Raw genomic sequence first — 13,492 nt, 5'->3', positions numbered from 1 at the left:
CCCCCCCCCCCCCCCCCCCCCCCCCCCCCCCCCCCTTTCCCCCTTCCCCTCTGGCTCTGAGTTGGGTTGAGCCTCCTTCATCTCACTGAGCCTCTAGAAGCCATGGGATCCCAGGCCCATGCCCGCTTCTTTCCTGTGTTTGGCTTCAGCCTTGCGTAGAGCTTTGCAGGAAGTGCCTGGCCTCAGCGGCCACCGTGTCACCAGGTGGCCAGGCCCAGAGAGGTTTTCCTGCTGGGTGTTGCTGGCAGAGGAGGGGAGAACAAGGCCTCTCTCTCACTTTGCTCTGGTTCTGGGGAGACAGTGGCTTTCCAAATCCCCAAAGAATGCACCTTGTGCTCAAGAGGAGGGGGACCCCTGTGGTGTGGGGACCTCAGGTATGAAAACCCTCCCACAGGGTGAGAGGAAGGCAGGTCCCTGTGTGCTGGTTAGAAGCGGGAAGAGGCAACTGAGGGCTTTCTTCCCGCCCATCGCACTTGCATCGGAGCAGTCTTGGGGGGTCAGTGAAATGAGGGGTGCTGAGTCCAGATGAGCTGGACAGTAGACTGAGCCCTCAGGTGGGGTGCAGGAGGGGTGGCCAGCCACCCAGAACTCAGGCTTAAAAGCATCAGTTCCTCACGTCGGTTTGGGGAGGTGTGTGCAGAGGGAAGACGGCTGGGTTTTTAGTTGCCAGGGAGCCTCCTCACTACGCCATGGCATCTGGCTGCAAATCTGGCCCCTCAGTCTCACCTGGTGGGGGTGAAGCATCCACGTCGGAGCCTATGGTCCCCCTGGACACGGGCCAGCAGACCCTCACGGGGTGGGGGAGATGACTTGGTTTTGCACCAGGTTGTAGCCGGGATATCGTGGAACCAGCACGTGGTTTCACAAACATGAATTCTTGCAGTTCTTGGGGTGAGCCTTGGGACCCTGAGCCTGACCCTGAAGTTCTTACTGGAGACTCAGTGTTGATTTGACCTTGGTCATGAGCTCAGCGCAGTCACGGGCCTGGAAATCAGGCGGCGTGCTCAGTGTTCTTCCAGGCGATAAAGAATATGTTGACTTTTTAAGATTGTTATTTTTTATTTTATTTATTTATTTTTTATTTTATTTTATTTATTTATTTTTTTTGCAGTACCTAGGCCTCTCACTGTCGTGGCCTCTCCCGTTGCGGAGCACAGGCTCCGGACGCGCAGGCTTAGCGGTCATGGCTCACGGGCCCAGCCGCTCCGCGGCATGTGGGATCTTCCCGGACCGGGGCACGAACCCGTGTCCCCTGCATCGGCAGGCGGACTCTCAACCACTGCGCCACCAGGGAAGCCCAAGATTGTTATTTTTTAAAAAACAGTTCAAAGTTTCTTAGGATATGTGGACGCTGGTAATTCTGAGCTAATGGAAAAGCCGGGCCCAGAGGAGGAGTTGGGGGCAGAGGATGGGACCTGTTGAAGGAGGTGGGGAGGGCATGGCCGGCCGCCCTAAAGAGCGACAGTGATGTTTTAGAGCTGAGGGGGCCTCTATCCATTGTCGAGTTCACAGGCCCAATTTTAAGTCAGCAAAACTGAGACATGGACGGCTTAAGTGAACCGCACCATCTCAGGCGTGCAGCCCCGAGCCTCTCGCTTCTGAGACATCCCTACCACGGCTTAGAGCTGCCCACCTGCCCCACCTGGAGGGTGAGTCCCAGGTTGCAGGGCCAGAGCAGAGAGCCCCGTGGCCCAGGGGGACCATTCAGGTTCGCGGGGAGTGAGGCCTTGGCAGCTGAAGCCTTCCGCCCGTGCCCAGCTGCTGTCGGAAGCAGCTCCCGTGGTTGGCAAGTTTCGAGTAGGGGTTGCTGTAATTTAGGAAAAGAAGGCCTCGTGTTTATTTTATTTAAACAAGCAAACAAACCTGTGATTCCCAGAAGGAAGTGGAAGCTGGAGTCAGACCTGTTTGGGAGGGTGGGGTATGGAATTAGGATTCTGCATTAACAGGGTTTTGTGGGTTTTAATACAGTTGACCCCTCCCCAGCTGTCCTTGGGGATCCTGAGTGAAAGCTAGTGAAGTGCCTTTGCAGATTCTCAGGAGGAGGAGGCAGAACTTGACCATGGCCTCCGACTGTCCTGCAAGGACAATACAAAACCCAAAGTCCAGGGGGCCTGTGGGTGACAACACAACGATCTTGGTAACTAAAGCCCCTATGATGGTCCGTGGATTAAGGGTCCATGGGATTAAGAGGTACCGGGGTGCCTCTGTGCAGCTCTTGGGGTCCTCCTGCTACACTCACCCCAGAACTAGCCTCTGCTGGGACCCTCCTGTGGACACACACAGGCAGAACCCAGCCTGGCCTTTGCGGCTGGCACCAGAGTGCAGACACCAGGAACACGGGCGGATCGGCATGGCAACCAGCACAGTGCCAGGCCGGGTGGGGGTAGTGCAGGATCTCTGCCCTGGCTGTCTGCTGGGGTCCGATGGGAATCCTTTACAGCCACCAGGGCCCAGGCCACCCCGGGCATCTGACTCGGTCTGTTTTCAAAGCTCCCCAGGTGACGCTGCCCTGTAGCCAGGGCTAAGGACACCTGTTAGAAGGCATGTGGCCAGCTGGGACTGGAGGTGGAGGAATGGGGTGAGGCAGAGGCGTGGGAGGGAGCTGGGACTTTGGCCGTGTGGGCGCCCGCAGCTCGGCGGCCGGTCTTAGCCTGCAGTGAGCTCCTCCAGGCTGCCCACACGGAAGCAAGTGAGAACGGTCCCGCTTCAGGCTCTGGAAGCCCGAGAGTGGCCCTGTGCTGGGCCCTGTGCCCGCCTGGCCTAGGCAGTGTTTGGTGGTGGCAGTTGTAAACTGGTGACTGAGCGCCCCGGAGGCCACCTGCGCTGTAGCCTTGGGCTGCTTGCAGGTGAGTCATGGTGACGTGACTTAACCCAGTTAGGATGACCTCTTGGAAGTCCCGGGTGCCCTTTGGAAGGGGTCGAGAAGTGACCCTCATGTGAGATTTGGAACAGGCTGGGCCATTGTAAGTTGATGTCCCAGTGAGGGGCTCCCCTGAATTAGAACGGTTCTGGGAACAGAGCTACCAAAGGGCCAAGGGCTTGGAAGCACGTGTGGGCTTTGTGGTTTGGCCTGGGATGGGGCTGACTGCCGTCAGGTGCCTGTAGGAAGGTGTTAGCTCTATAACTAGGTACCCCCAAATAGGGAGCCTGCTGTAGCATAAGCCACTCTCTGTGCTCTCAGGGACACTCGGCTGGGAGAGGCCTGCATCCTGTTTCCTGGCCCTGCACCTAGGTCAGCAGGATCAGGTCGGATCCCACAAAGGGAAAGGAATGTCCCTGACAGCAAGACACTAGCATTTGGGGTCCACCTTTCAGGGCCCCCTCCCGCTGCCCCACAGCTGTCGAAAGCCCAGCCTCGTGTCGCCTGACCAGGGGGCTGCTGCTTCGTCCCCTCCTCGCACTGCCGTCTTTGGGTGCCATCAGTTGTGAAGGTGAGGTCAGCCTACCTGAGGCCCCTGTTCCACGCCTGTAGGTGACTGGTGGGGCGTGGAGCCCCTCTCCTGGCTCTAACACAGGCTGCTTCTCTGCAACGTAGATGCACCATTCGGGACGCCGCTGGGGTACGGCTGTGCCACGGACCGGGCCGAGGAGCAGCGCCGGCACCAGGACGGGCTGCCCTACATGGATGACTCACCCTCCTCCTCGCCCCACCTCGGCAGCAAGGGCAGGGGCAGCCGGGATGCACCGGAGTCCACCAAAGTGGTGAGTCCTGGGGTGGGAGGGCGGGTGCCAGCAGTAGCAAGTGGGTGATGGGACAGCCAACAGCCGGAAGTCAGTCACTAAAGCCCTTATTCCCCCATCTGGTGCGTGGGGACCGCCTGCCGGGAGCATGAGCTGGGGGGTCGTGGGGCTCTGTTGGCGGAGCATGGACGAGGCAGGCAACCGTGCTGAGGCCCAGAACTCGGCTGCCGTCTAAAGCAGCGGAAACTGGGGTGGTGGCCCCAGCAGGGTGCCGAGCAGGGTGGTGTCCACACCTAGAGCACTGGCCCCTTTTTGCCAGAGGAGATGCTGACATGACTCATCTACTTTCCAGGGTCCCTCTCCTGAGGTCTCATTGTCATTAATGATCCCGCCATCACCTCCACTCTACAGATGGAGAACTGAGGCCCCGAGGTCCATGGCGAGTGCAGGCTGGCACATCCTGCAGATGCCTGTCTCGTGGGCACACGGCTGGGGTGGTGGCGGAGCTGGTGTGCCAGCCCAGCCTGGCTCAGTGTCCTCACGCTCCCAGCGGCCCCACGGCTCAAGCGGGCGCTTCTGAGGTGTATTAGGGCCCAGCCGGGCACCCCTTTGACCTGTCGGGGTCTTTCCTTTTGGTCTGAGAGGGTGCTGTCCTTGGGGCACCTCTGTCTTTCTGGTCCCACTGTCCCTGAGGACACACACCTTCCCCCTTCTGCTTAGCTTGTTTCTGGGTAATCTCCACTCTGAGTTTAAAACTGAGAGAGAGGGACTTCCCTGGTGGTCCAGTGGTTAAGACTCTGTGCTTCCACTGCAGGGGGCACGGGTTTGATCCCCGGTCGGGAAACTAAGATCCTGCATGCCACATAGCGCAGCAAAAAAAAAAAAAGAGAGAGAGTGAGAGGACTCTGCTTTTCCATGTGGCTGGAAGCATATCTTTTCACTGCAGTGGCCTCTCCGCTGGGCTGGCGCCTTAGCTGCAAAACTACTTCTTTCTTTAGCTTTTGTGATTTCTGAAGACCACCGTGCTGGGCAGGCTTCTCGTCCTGAAACGGGAGTGGGAGGGGAGCCCATGTGTGATGCATACCTCCCTCGTGCAGCTTCTTACCAAACAGCCAGTTGCGCCATTTTACAGACGAGGGGACTGAGGTTCAGAGAGTCAAAGTGACTTGCTTGAGACCATACAGCTACCAGATCTGAAGCCTTCCCAACCCCTCAGCTGACAGTCTTTCCCTCAACTGCCTTGCCTTTTTTTTTTTTTTTTTGCGGTACGCAGGCCTCTCACCGCTGTGGCCTCTCACCGCTGTGGCCTCTCCCATTGCGGAGCACAGGCTCCGGACACGCAGGCCCAGAAGCCATGGCTCACGGGCCCAGCTGCTCCGTGGCATGTGGGATCTTCCCGGACCGGGGCACGAACCCGCGTCCCCTGCATCAGCAGGCAGACTCTCAACCACTGCGCCACCAGGGGAGCCGTGCCTTCCCTTTTTTTGATGCATCCCCTTTCATCCTGCATTGTGGGTGTCACTTGGTACAGACAAGCATCCTTACGGCTGAGCCCTGAACTTGGACAGCCTTCCCTGTCTGTCTGTGGTCCCTGAGGGTTGTCTTCCCCCCGCACCACCTTGCTCTACTTCAGGCCCCTTGAGGAGGCTGCTCTGCCCTCCCTGTGCCCCAGGCCCTGTGCGGCTGGATGCCCACCTACCTCTCCCTGGGCTCCTGCCCTCAGACTCCTGCCACACTGACTTGGGGTTCTGCCCCCACGTTTTAGCGCCCAGTTGAGGGGCTTATCTGCTGTGGAGCCTGTCCAGATCCAGTTGCTCACCCCCTCCTGCCTCGCAGAGCCCACAGGCCTTTCTCACGTTACACACGAGGCTAGAGGCTGCACCTGCTTGCCAGGCCTGGGGGCTCCAGTCCCCAGCAGGCCACCTGGCTCAGAGAGGTGTCAGGAAGCACCTGAGTGAGATGGGGACTTGATCAGAGGAGGGCTGCACTGTTTTGTTCCAGAAGCCCCGTGGTTAGGTGCTTGGAGCCCCAGGGTGGGCACCCTTCACTCCCCTGGAGACAGGCACAGCCCTGACTTTCTGGGTCCCCCGTCAGCTCTGCAGTGAGACTTCCTTCTTTCATCTTTGATTATGGGTTTGAAGACGATGCAGCTGTCACTTTCTAGCACCCACAGAAAGCATGGTGATCTTGAGGTCAAAGCTGCCTCATCCCCATCAGCCAGGGGAGGGGTCCCTGCTCATCCCTCTCCGTCCCTGCCTTCCCGGGTGGGGCTCATCCCCGGCTGCCGAGCTTGGGCCCTTTGAGCGGTGAGCTGTCAGGAGGACCTTCCTGGGGACGCCATGGCAACTTGGGGGCTCGGTGGCCTCCTGGGGTGCAGGTCAGCTCCGTGCATACCCGTCCCCAGGGGTGGGTAAGGGGTCAGCAGAGGCCAGGCCCCCCCCCTCGCCTGGGGCACTGTGGAAAGGATGCAGGTGGCCATGTAGGGTAGATCCTGGTGACCGAGGCTGTCCCAGCGCTGAGCGTCAGTGACATTCTCCATCCCTGGTCGTTCTCAGAGGTGCCTTGCCAGTCTTGCCTGTGTTTCCCCTGGACCCATGACTATGCAGTGCCAGCCAGCGATAAAGATGAGGGTCTGGGCATCACCCCCGGCTGCTATCCTGTGGGGAGGTGGTGTCCTTTGTTCTGCAGCTGTGCTGACCACCACATCCCAGCCGGGAGCAGCCAGCCCTCACGGCCCGGGTTCTGCACCCCAATCACCCCAGGCCCCGGGTGGGGGTGGGCCTGGCAGCTGGCTGGCGGGTGGCAGTTCTGTTCCCCTGGGTCCCTCCCTCAGCTTCCCTACGTTGTTTTGCCACACCCAGTTCATTTTTTATTTGTTCTTTTAGCCTCAGGGTTGTGTTGCCTTGCCCTCTCCCCTCCCGGGCAGCAGAGAGAGGAGGCCTCCTTCCTTCCTTCTTCCACTCGCCCTTTTCCTCCAGCCTCCTCCCGCGGTCTCCCGTCTGGACTGGGTGCATTCACGAGCCCTTCCCCGCGCTGGCACGTGCCGAGGTGGGGTTGTAAACATCGCTGGTCCCCGCCCTGGCCTTTGCTCTCTCTTCTGCACTTCCCCTCCACCCTCTCTCCTCCGGGTGGGGTGGGCCAGTGTCCAAGCCGAGACGAGCCGTCCCTGTCTGCTGCCACTGGCCCGTTTGAGGCTCAGGAGAGGGTTGTAGTCTGAGGAGAGGTGCCCTCGCCCCCGCCCAGACGTTCCCTTGAGCTGGCTGCGCCCTCTGGAACGGAGAGCTGGACGGGGCGCTGCCCTGCCTACGTGCCTTTTCCGCCCGGCTCTGCAGGCCGCGGCGGTGGGAGCAGCCCCACTGGCCGTGCTCACAGTAGTGGGGTTGTTCCCGGGCGCACGAGCCTTCACCCTGGACCCGCTGGGAGGCACGTGCAGGGTCCGCACAGCGTCCGCTGGGAGCTTGCTTCCCCGAGGCGCCTCCGCTCGCGACGTGGCCTCTGTGATCTGAGGTGAGAGGAGATGCTGGGATCCCTTCACCCTGCACATCTGTGCTGATAGTGGTGGCACTGGGGGCCTAGAGCAGCCTGCATGGATGGTCCTAGACCCCAGGACCCGCTTGTCTCACGGACAGGGGTTCCCTGGAGGGGCCCTTGGAGCTTTGTAAAGATGCGGCCAAGCCAGGGCCCAGCCAGTGGTTCTGGATCCTCTCATTGGTTGGTTTATTCTGTGAGTCTTCGTGGAGCACCTGTGTGTTCCGGGCACTGTGCCCCAGAGGCTCCCACCCTTGGAGCCGCTGCCCAGCGTGGTCTGGACGGGGGCTCTGGTGTGGGGCGTGGGTGTCCTTTCCCCGGAGTGGCTCTAAGCCAAAAATCTGATGGCTGTCCCCCATGTGTACACACACAGCTGTCTCCCATTCACCCACAGGCTGGGAAACCAATGACGGAAAGCGCAGGGCTGTTACGTCCCCTTCTCTGGACACAGGGCCCCAGACGTCTGGCGCCTCCCTCAGACTACAGTGAGGCCGGTCAGCACAGGCCGGGCAGAGGGAGGGCAGCCTCAGCCTGGTGGAGCACAGGCCATGGGCACGGCCAACCTGACACCAGATTGCCTTGTTGGTGGTCCAGGAGCAAGTGAGGGGTGTGGCCAGGCAGTCGATGAAAACAGCAGTTTCATTGCCTTTGGAATCATCACCTGTATGAGTTTCCTGGGCATCTGTAGTAAAGTGCCACAGACCATGTGGCTTAAACAACAGAGGTTGACTTATCCCAGTTCTGGAGGCTGGAAGTCAGCAGGGTTGGTTTTTCCCACGGCCTCTCTCCTTGGCTTAGAGATGCCCGTCTTCTCCCAGTGTCTTCCCACTCTGTGTCTGTGTCCTAACCTCCTTCTCTTGCTCTTGTTTATATTGAGGCACTGACATATAACATATCCGTTGTAGGTGTGCAACATAACGATTTGATATATATGTATATTGTAAAATGATCGCTAGCCGTAAGTCAACATCCATCACCACACGATTACTAATTTTTTTTCTTGTGATGAGAACTCTTAAGATCTATTCTTTCAGCAACTTTCACGTATACGATACAGTATCATTAACTCTAGTCACCATGCTGTTCATTACATCCCCAGGGCTTATTTATTTTCTAACTGGAAGTTTGTACCTTTTGATCGCCTAAGTCTCTTGTTAGAAGGATACCAGTCATTTTGGACTAGGGCCCACCCTAATGACCTCATTTTCACTTGATTACTTCTCTAAAGACCCTTTCTCTGAACACAGTCACATTCTCGGGCACCAGGGACACATCGCCCCCATAACACCATCACAACTAGGGATGGAGTGTGGTCTCCCAGCCATCTTGGACCCTCCCCCCTGCCTCCAAGGGCACGTGAGCTCTGTGCTTCTGAGGTGAAGGCAGCGGAGCATCACCCCACATATAGTAGGGGCGTTTAGTAGTAGGGAAGGGGGGACCTTGCCGTAGCCCACATGTATGCGGGTCCAGAGTCTAGAAAGCAGGCTCAGAAGAGCAGGTTCAAGGGACAAAGGCCCTGAACCCAGGGGATGGGGTTTCCCTTGGGCAGGTGGCCACAGCCCCCAGCCCCACCACTGTGGCTGGGAGGGAGGCGGTGCTGCCCGGGCCTGATCGGTCCAAGGGTCTGGTGGCAGTGGCACAGAGGCCGGCGAGGCAGGTACTGGGAGAGGAGAGGGGAACTGCGGAAGGAGTCGGGCTGGCCGTGTGGGGGGCCCGACGCCCCCTGGGCTCAGCCTCTTCCAGGACAGCCAGTCCTCGGTCACGGGTAGAAGGTGTGGAGAGAGGCCTTGCCCGCCCTGCTCAGCTCTCAAGACCAAGGGTGGCCTTTGGCTTAGCTGGATGACCATCCAGAATTTGCAGCGACCACAGTCGAGCTGCCATGCCGGGACCCCCATGCCTTCCTAATTTAATCCCACCTGGAACCTTCTTGGGAAGCTTGTCCTCAGGTTGACAAGCTGGCTTCCTCTCTGAGAGGGGCCGCCTCAAGCACCCTCCCCCAGGTCTGACTTTTGTCCGTTTCTCCTGCAGAGTGAGCTGGACTTGGAAAAGGGCTCAGAGATGAGGAAATGGGTCCTGTCTGGAATCCTGGCTAGCGAGGAGACTTACCTGAGCCACCTGGAGGCGCTGCTGCTGGTGAGGGGGGCGCAGGGGCCGAGCGGGCAGGATGGGCCCTGGCGAGCCCTGCTCACACGTCCCAGGTCCCAGGTCAGCCTGGGAGCAGCCCACCCTCCCAGGATCCTCGACACACCTGTGGGCAGGCAGGACATGCCACCTCTGTGGAGGTTGGGCCTCCCCAAGGGGCAGTGGATGCCAGTGAAAGACTCGGGTACCAAACCAAGCTGGCTTTAAATTTGTATTGTTAATGGAATTTAAAAAATAAAAGCATGTGTGTCACGTGACCACAATGTACTTGACAAGTGGCGAGCCCTGACACCTGTGCTGCCCCGCCAGTCACCTGTGCCCTCTTCCAGCCCATGAAACCTTTGAAGGCTGCTGCCACCACCTCTCAGCCGGTGCTGACGAGCCAGCAGATCGAGACCATCTTCTTCAAAGTGCCTGAGCTCTATGAGATCCACAAGGAGTTCTACGACGGGCTCCTCCCCCGCCTGCAGCAGTGGAGCCACCAGCAGCGCGTGGGCGACCTCTTCCAGAAGCTGGTGAGTGACCCGGAGCAGAGACCCGGCAGCCTCCTGGGGGTGACGGGGTGACGGGCGGAGGCCAGGCCTCTCCCTGAGCCTGGTGCCACCTGCGGGCGAGGCTGCTGAGGGCATGATGGGGAGGGAGAGTCCTGGACACATCTTACTGCCTGGGATGCCGAAGGGGGGCTGTGGGGAGGGAGTGCCGCCACAGCACCACTGCTGGACCGCGTGAAAGCGAGGCTTCCCTCCCTCTGCTGGCCCCAATGACATCTCTGGTCCTTTCCGGGTCTGCTCAGTTTTACTCAAGGTTCCCAGTCTCCAGACTGGTCCCCTCTGGACCACAAAGAAGCCGCTGCCCTGGGAACAGGACTCAGGCTCTGGGCAGGGGTACTGGGGCAGGCAGAGCCTGGAGGGGCAAGCACAGGTGGGGACAGCGGGGGTTTGTTGTACTTTATATCATTTTTGCAGTTCTCTGAATTAAAGGCTCTTGAATTAATCAAGAATTAAAAAAAAAAAAAAGTAGTTTGGGGAGGGAAGGCTGTTCAATAAAAGGGTCATACGAGAGGAGCCCTTGGGTCCCCAGGGGGTCCCTAGCTGAGGAAGTGGTGAGAACAGGCCTTGCGTGTGGCCCCAGCTCCCGCCGCAGCCATTTTGGGGACCTGGATGCATGTTTAATGCTAGCGACTGTGACAGCAGCTCCCTGGATCCTTACAGGAATCAGGATGTGTCCTGTGGACAGGCTGGAGGAAGGCAGGAGGGCTGGTTTGTACCTGGGGACGGCCATGCCGGGCTGTGAACCGAGGGACCGTGAGGCCATCTGGTCCCCGGGTAGTGGGTTCAGCTCTGATCAGGGGGCTCAAGGGGGCCTGCGGGTGCCCTGTCTCAGCTGAGCTGAGGCAGCCCCACCAGGCAGGTCCCACCTCCACCCCGTGCAAGTGAGGAGGCCGAGGGGCAGGAGGTCACCTGCCCAGACAGTACTACTCCTGGTCTGTCTGCCTCCAGGAGGAGTGCTTTGCCCCTGCCTTCAGGGGCATAATACTGGAGGGTGGGTGGTGCTGGATGACAGAACAAGGGTTTCTGCAAGGGCTCAGTGGGCCCAAACTGGCTGGGAGTCCATTCGGCAGATGTAGCTCTGGATCCCTGGTTACAGGGAGGGAGAGGCGGCCATGGGGGCAGGTCAGGGACCTTCTCTGGCCATTTGCTGACCTCGGGGCCCATGAGGAGCGAAGGATTCGGCTTTTAAAAAGTCAATGGGATTGGGAAAATCTAGTAATCAGATGAAGCGGGTTGGTGGACCCCTTGGCACTGGCCAGGCCACCCCCGGAAGGGACCAGGCTCGGGTGAACACTGAACTGAGACGTGGGTAGTGAGGATGATGGAGAAAACTCTCAGATGGAGCTGCCGGATAGATGTTTGTCTTCCAAGGTGTGAGGTTCATGTGTGTGGAGGCCCCCACCTCTGGGTCTAAAGGGGGAGCCAGTCTCTTTAGGTGGAGCCTGGTGGGGCATGTCTCTATATAAGGGGCAGCAAAGAGGCCACCTCCCAGCACCGCGAGCCCCCATCCTGGGATGCCCTTGAAGGCGGGTGCTGGGTAGGCCTGGGTGACCGAGATTCCACCTCTGAGGACCCCTAATCCTGATTAAAGGGTTGCCCGGGTCTCCTGTGCTCTTTCCCTGGAGTGTTCTCCCTCCCGAGGGAAGCCGGTCCTCTGGGGGTGGGGTGGCCAAGGTCACCGGGCCCTCTCTAAGTGCCCAGAGCACGCGGTGAAAGAACACCAGCCCCCAGCCCTCCTGGGCCGCCCAGACGCCCAGCTGGCCCACCGCCACGCCAGCCCCCAGCCCTCCTGGGCCGCCCAGACGCCCAGCTGGCCCACCGCAGGCCTGTCTTGGCTCATGCTGGGCTCCGGCGTTCCGCCCGGGTGTGGCTTTCCTGTTGGCCACCGCCTCGGGCTGCAGACTCTCCCGCCCGGGACCCCTTTCCCGTGGCCAGAGAGCGGAAGGCTGTGTTTTGACGCAGGTGCTCCCCATCGTTGAAGCCCACATCTTTGAAGAATTGTGTTGTGGACAGAAACTGCAACCACGCTCTTCCCCAAGTAACTCTCTGAAGTCACCCGGAAACTGAAAAAAAAAATTTATAGTCTGATGAACGCCAGAATTTGGAAAGTTTCCTCTGGTTTCCCTGGTGTCCTTGAACTACCTTCACGTATCAGATGTTGCAGCGCAAAGATGTGGGGAGAGAGGTGGGGCCGCGGTGGGAAGTGGAGCCCCAGGAACCACGTGCTGCATATTCACGTGTGTGCCGCCAGGGCCGGGCGCTGGGTCTCCCCAAGGACAGACAGACACCGTCCCCGTCCCTTTCAGATCAGCACAGCGGGGTCAGGCTCCCCAGCTAGGAGAGTCTTAGAACCCGAGGAGCCTGTGATGCCCCAGCCCTGGTACCTCTGCTACCCGGGAACTCGTGAGCCACACCTGGTAGCTAGGAAGCCCTGTCCTGACGGCGCCTTAACTCCCCTTCCTGTGGGGCTGTGGGTTATTGCTACCCATCCGGGGGCTTTGTTTCTGGCTGAATTTTTATCAGCTCGGGTTTTTTGTTTCTAATCATTTCAAACTTCCTGAATTGTTGCAAGAATAGCACAAAGAACTGGGTGTGCGCCGGATATACCAATTGTAACATTTTGCACTGATTGTAACACTTTGCCACATTTGCTTAATCTTTAATCTTTATCTCTTTCTCTCTCCTTTGTATACACACCCCCCACCCCCCACCCCACCCCCACCCCCCCACACGCACACATGCTGAATAGTTTGAGAATAAAATGCGGATCCCTCTGCCCTTTTACCCCTAAATACTTCATCGTGTATTTGCTAAGGACGTGCTCTTCCACAACCCACAGGACAGTCCTCCATCGGAGGACGGTTCACAGTTGAGTGGTACTATTATTTAATATGCAGTGCTTCTACAGATCTCTCCCAAGTTAGCCATCGTGTTCTTTGTAGCCATTTTCCTTCTGAGTCGGGATGCAGTCCAGGTCACGAGATGTACGTGGTTGTCAGGTCTCCTTAGTTTCTTTCCATCTGTACCAGTTTCTCAACCTCTGCTGGTCTTCCACAACCTTGACATTTTTCTGAAGCCTGCATTCTAGTTTGGGTCTGATGTTTCTTCAGGAATAGATTCAGCTTCTGCGCTTCTGGCAGGGAAAAAAAACAACAAAACACTGCAGTGATGCCGTGTCCTGTCGGTGCCTCACATCGGGGGGCACGTGATCTCCATTGGTTTATCGGCGCAGCTCGGGCTCTGATTAGTGCATGAATTGCTCGGAACTTCTCAAAAATCACGTGGAAGATGTGAGCTCCTGGAAGAGGGGGCAGGAGAGGTAATGAAAGGGGTTCTCCTCCCAAAGACCCTGTGTTAGTTTACTAAGGCTGCTACAGTCCAGGTGGCTCAAACAACAGAGATCTATCTCCTCCCATTTCTGGAGGCTGGAAGTCTGAGATCCAGGTGTGAGCAGGGCTGGTTTCTCCCGAGACCTCTCTCCTCGGCGCGTAGAGGCCGTCATCTCTGTGTCCTCACGTGGTCGTCCCTCTGTGTCTGTGTCCTAATCTTTACTTCTCATAAAGCCCCTATAGTCAGATTGGATCAGGGCC

At 58.5% G+C, this 13,492-nt stretch overlaps 1 protein-coding gene across 3 annotated transcripts in view; it reads left to right on the top strand.

The window, feature by feature from the left end:
- BCR (BCR activator of RhoGEF and GTPase) overlaps positions 1–13,492 on the top strand; it is a 105,188-nt gene that overhangs the window by 51,741 nt on the left and 39,955 nt on the right. The window contains exons 1-4 of one of the 3 annotated variants that reach the window (XM_029222808.1): positions 3,349–3,431; positions 3,536–3,702; positions 9,238–9,342; positions 9,681–9,866. In XM_029222808.1, the coding sequence (XP_029078641.1) occupies positions 3,622–3,702; positions 9,238–9,342; positions 9,681–9,866 (372 nt within the window). In that variant the 5' untranslated portion in view covers positions 3,349–3,431; positions 3,536–3,621. Of the gene's footprint in view, positions 1–3,348; positions 3,432–3,535; positions 3,703–7,085; positions 7,189–9,237; positions 9,343–9,680; positions 9,867–13,492 lie in introns of those variants that run through there. The other 2 variants (XM_029222816.1, XM_029222800.1) reach the window with 2 other exon arrangements.

The sequence above is a fragment of the Monodon monoceros genome, unplaced genomic scaffold (assembly GCF_005190385.1).
Source record: "Monodon monoceros isolate NGI ecotype Baffin Bay Population unplaced genomic scaffold, NGI_Narwhal_1 Super_Scaffold_1, whole genome shotgun sequence".
In the NCBI taxonomy this organism is placed as follows: domain Eukaryota; kingdom Metazoa; phylum Chordata; class Mammalia; order Artiodactyla; family Monodontidae; genus Monodon; species Monodon monoceros.
This window is presented reverse-complemented; position numbering and strand designations above follow the sequence as displayed.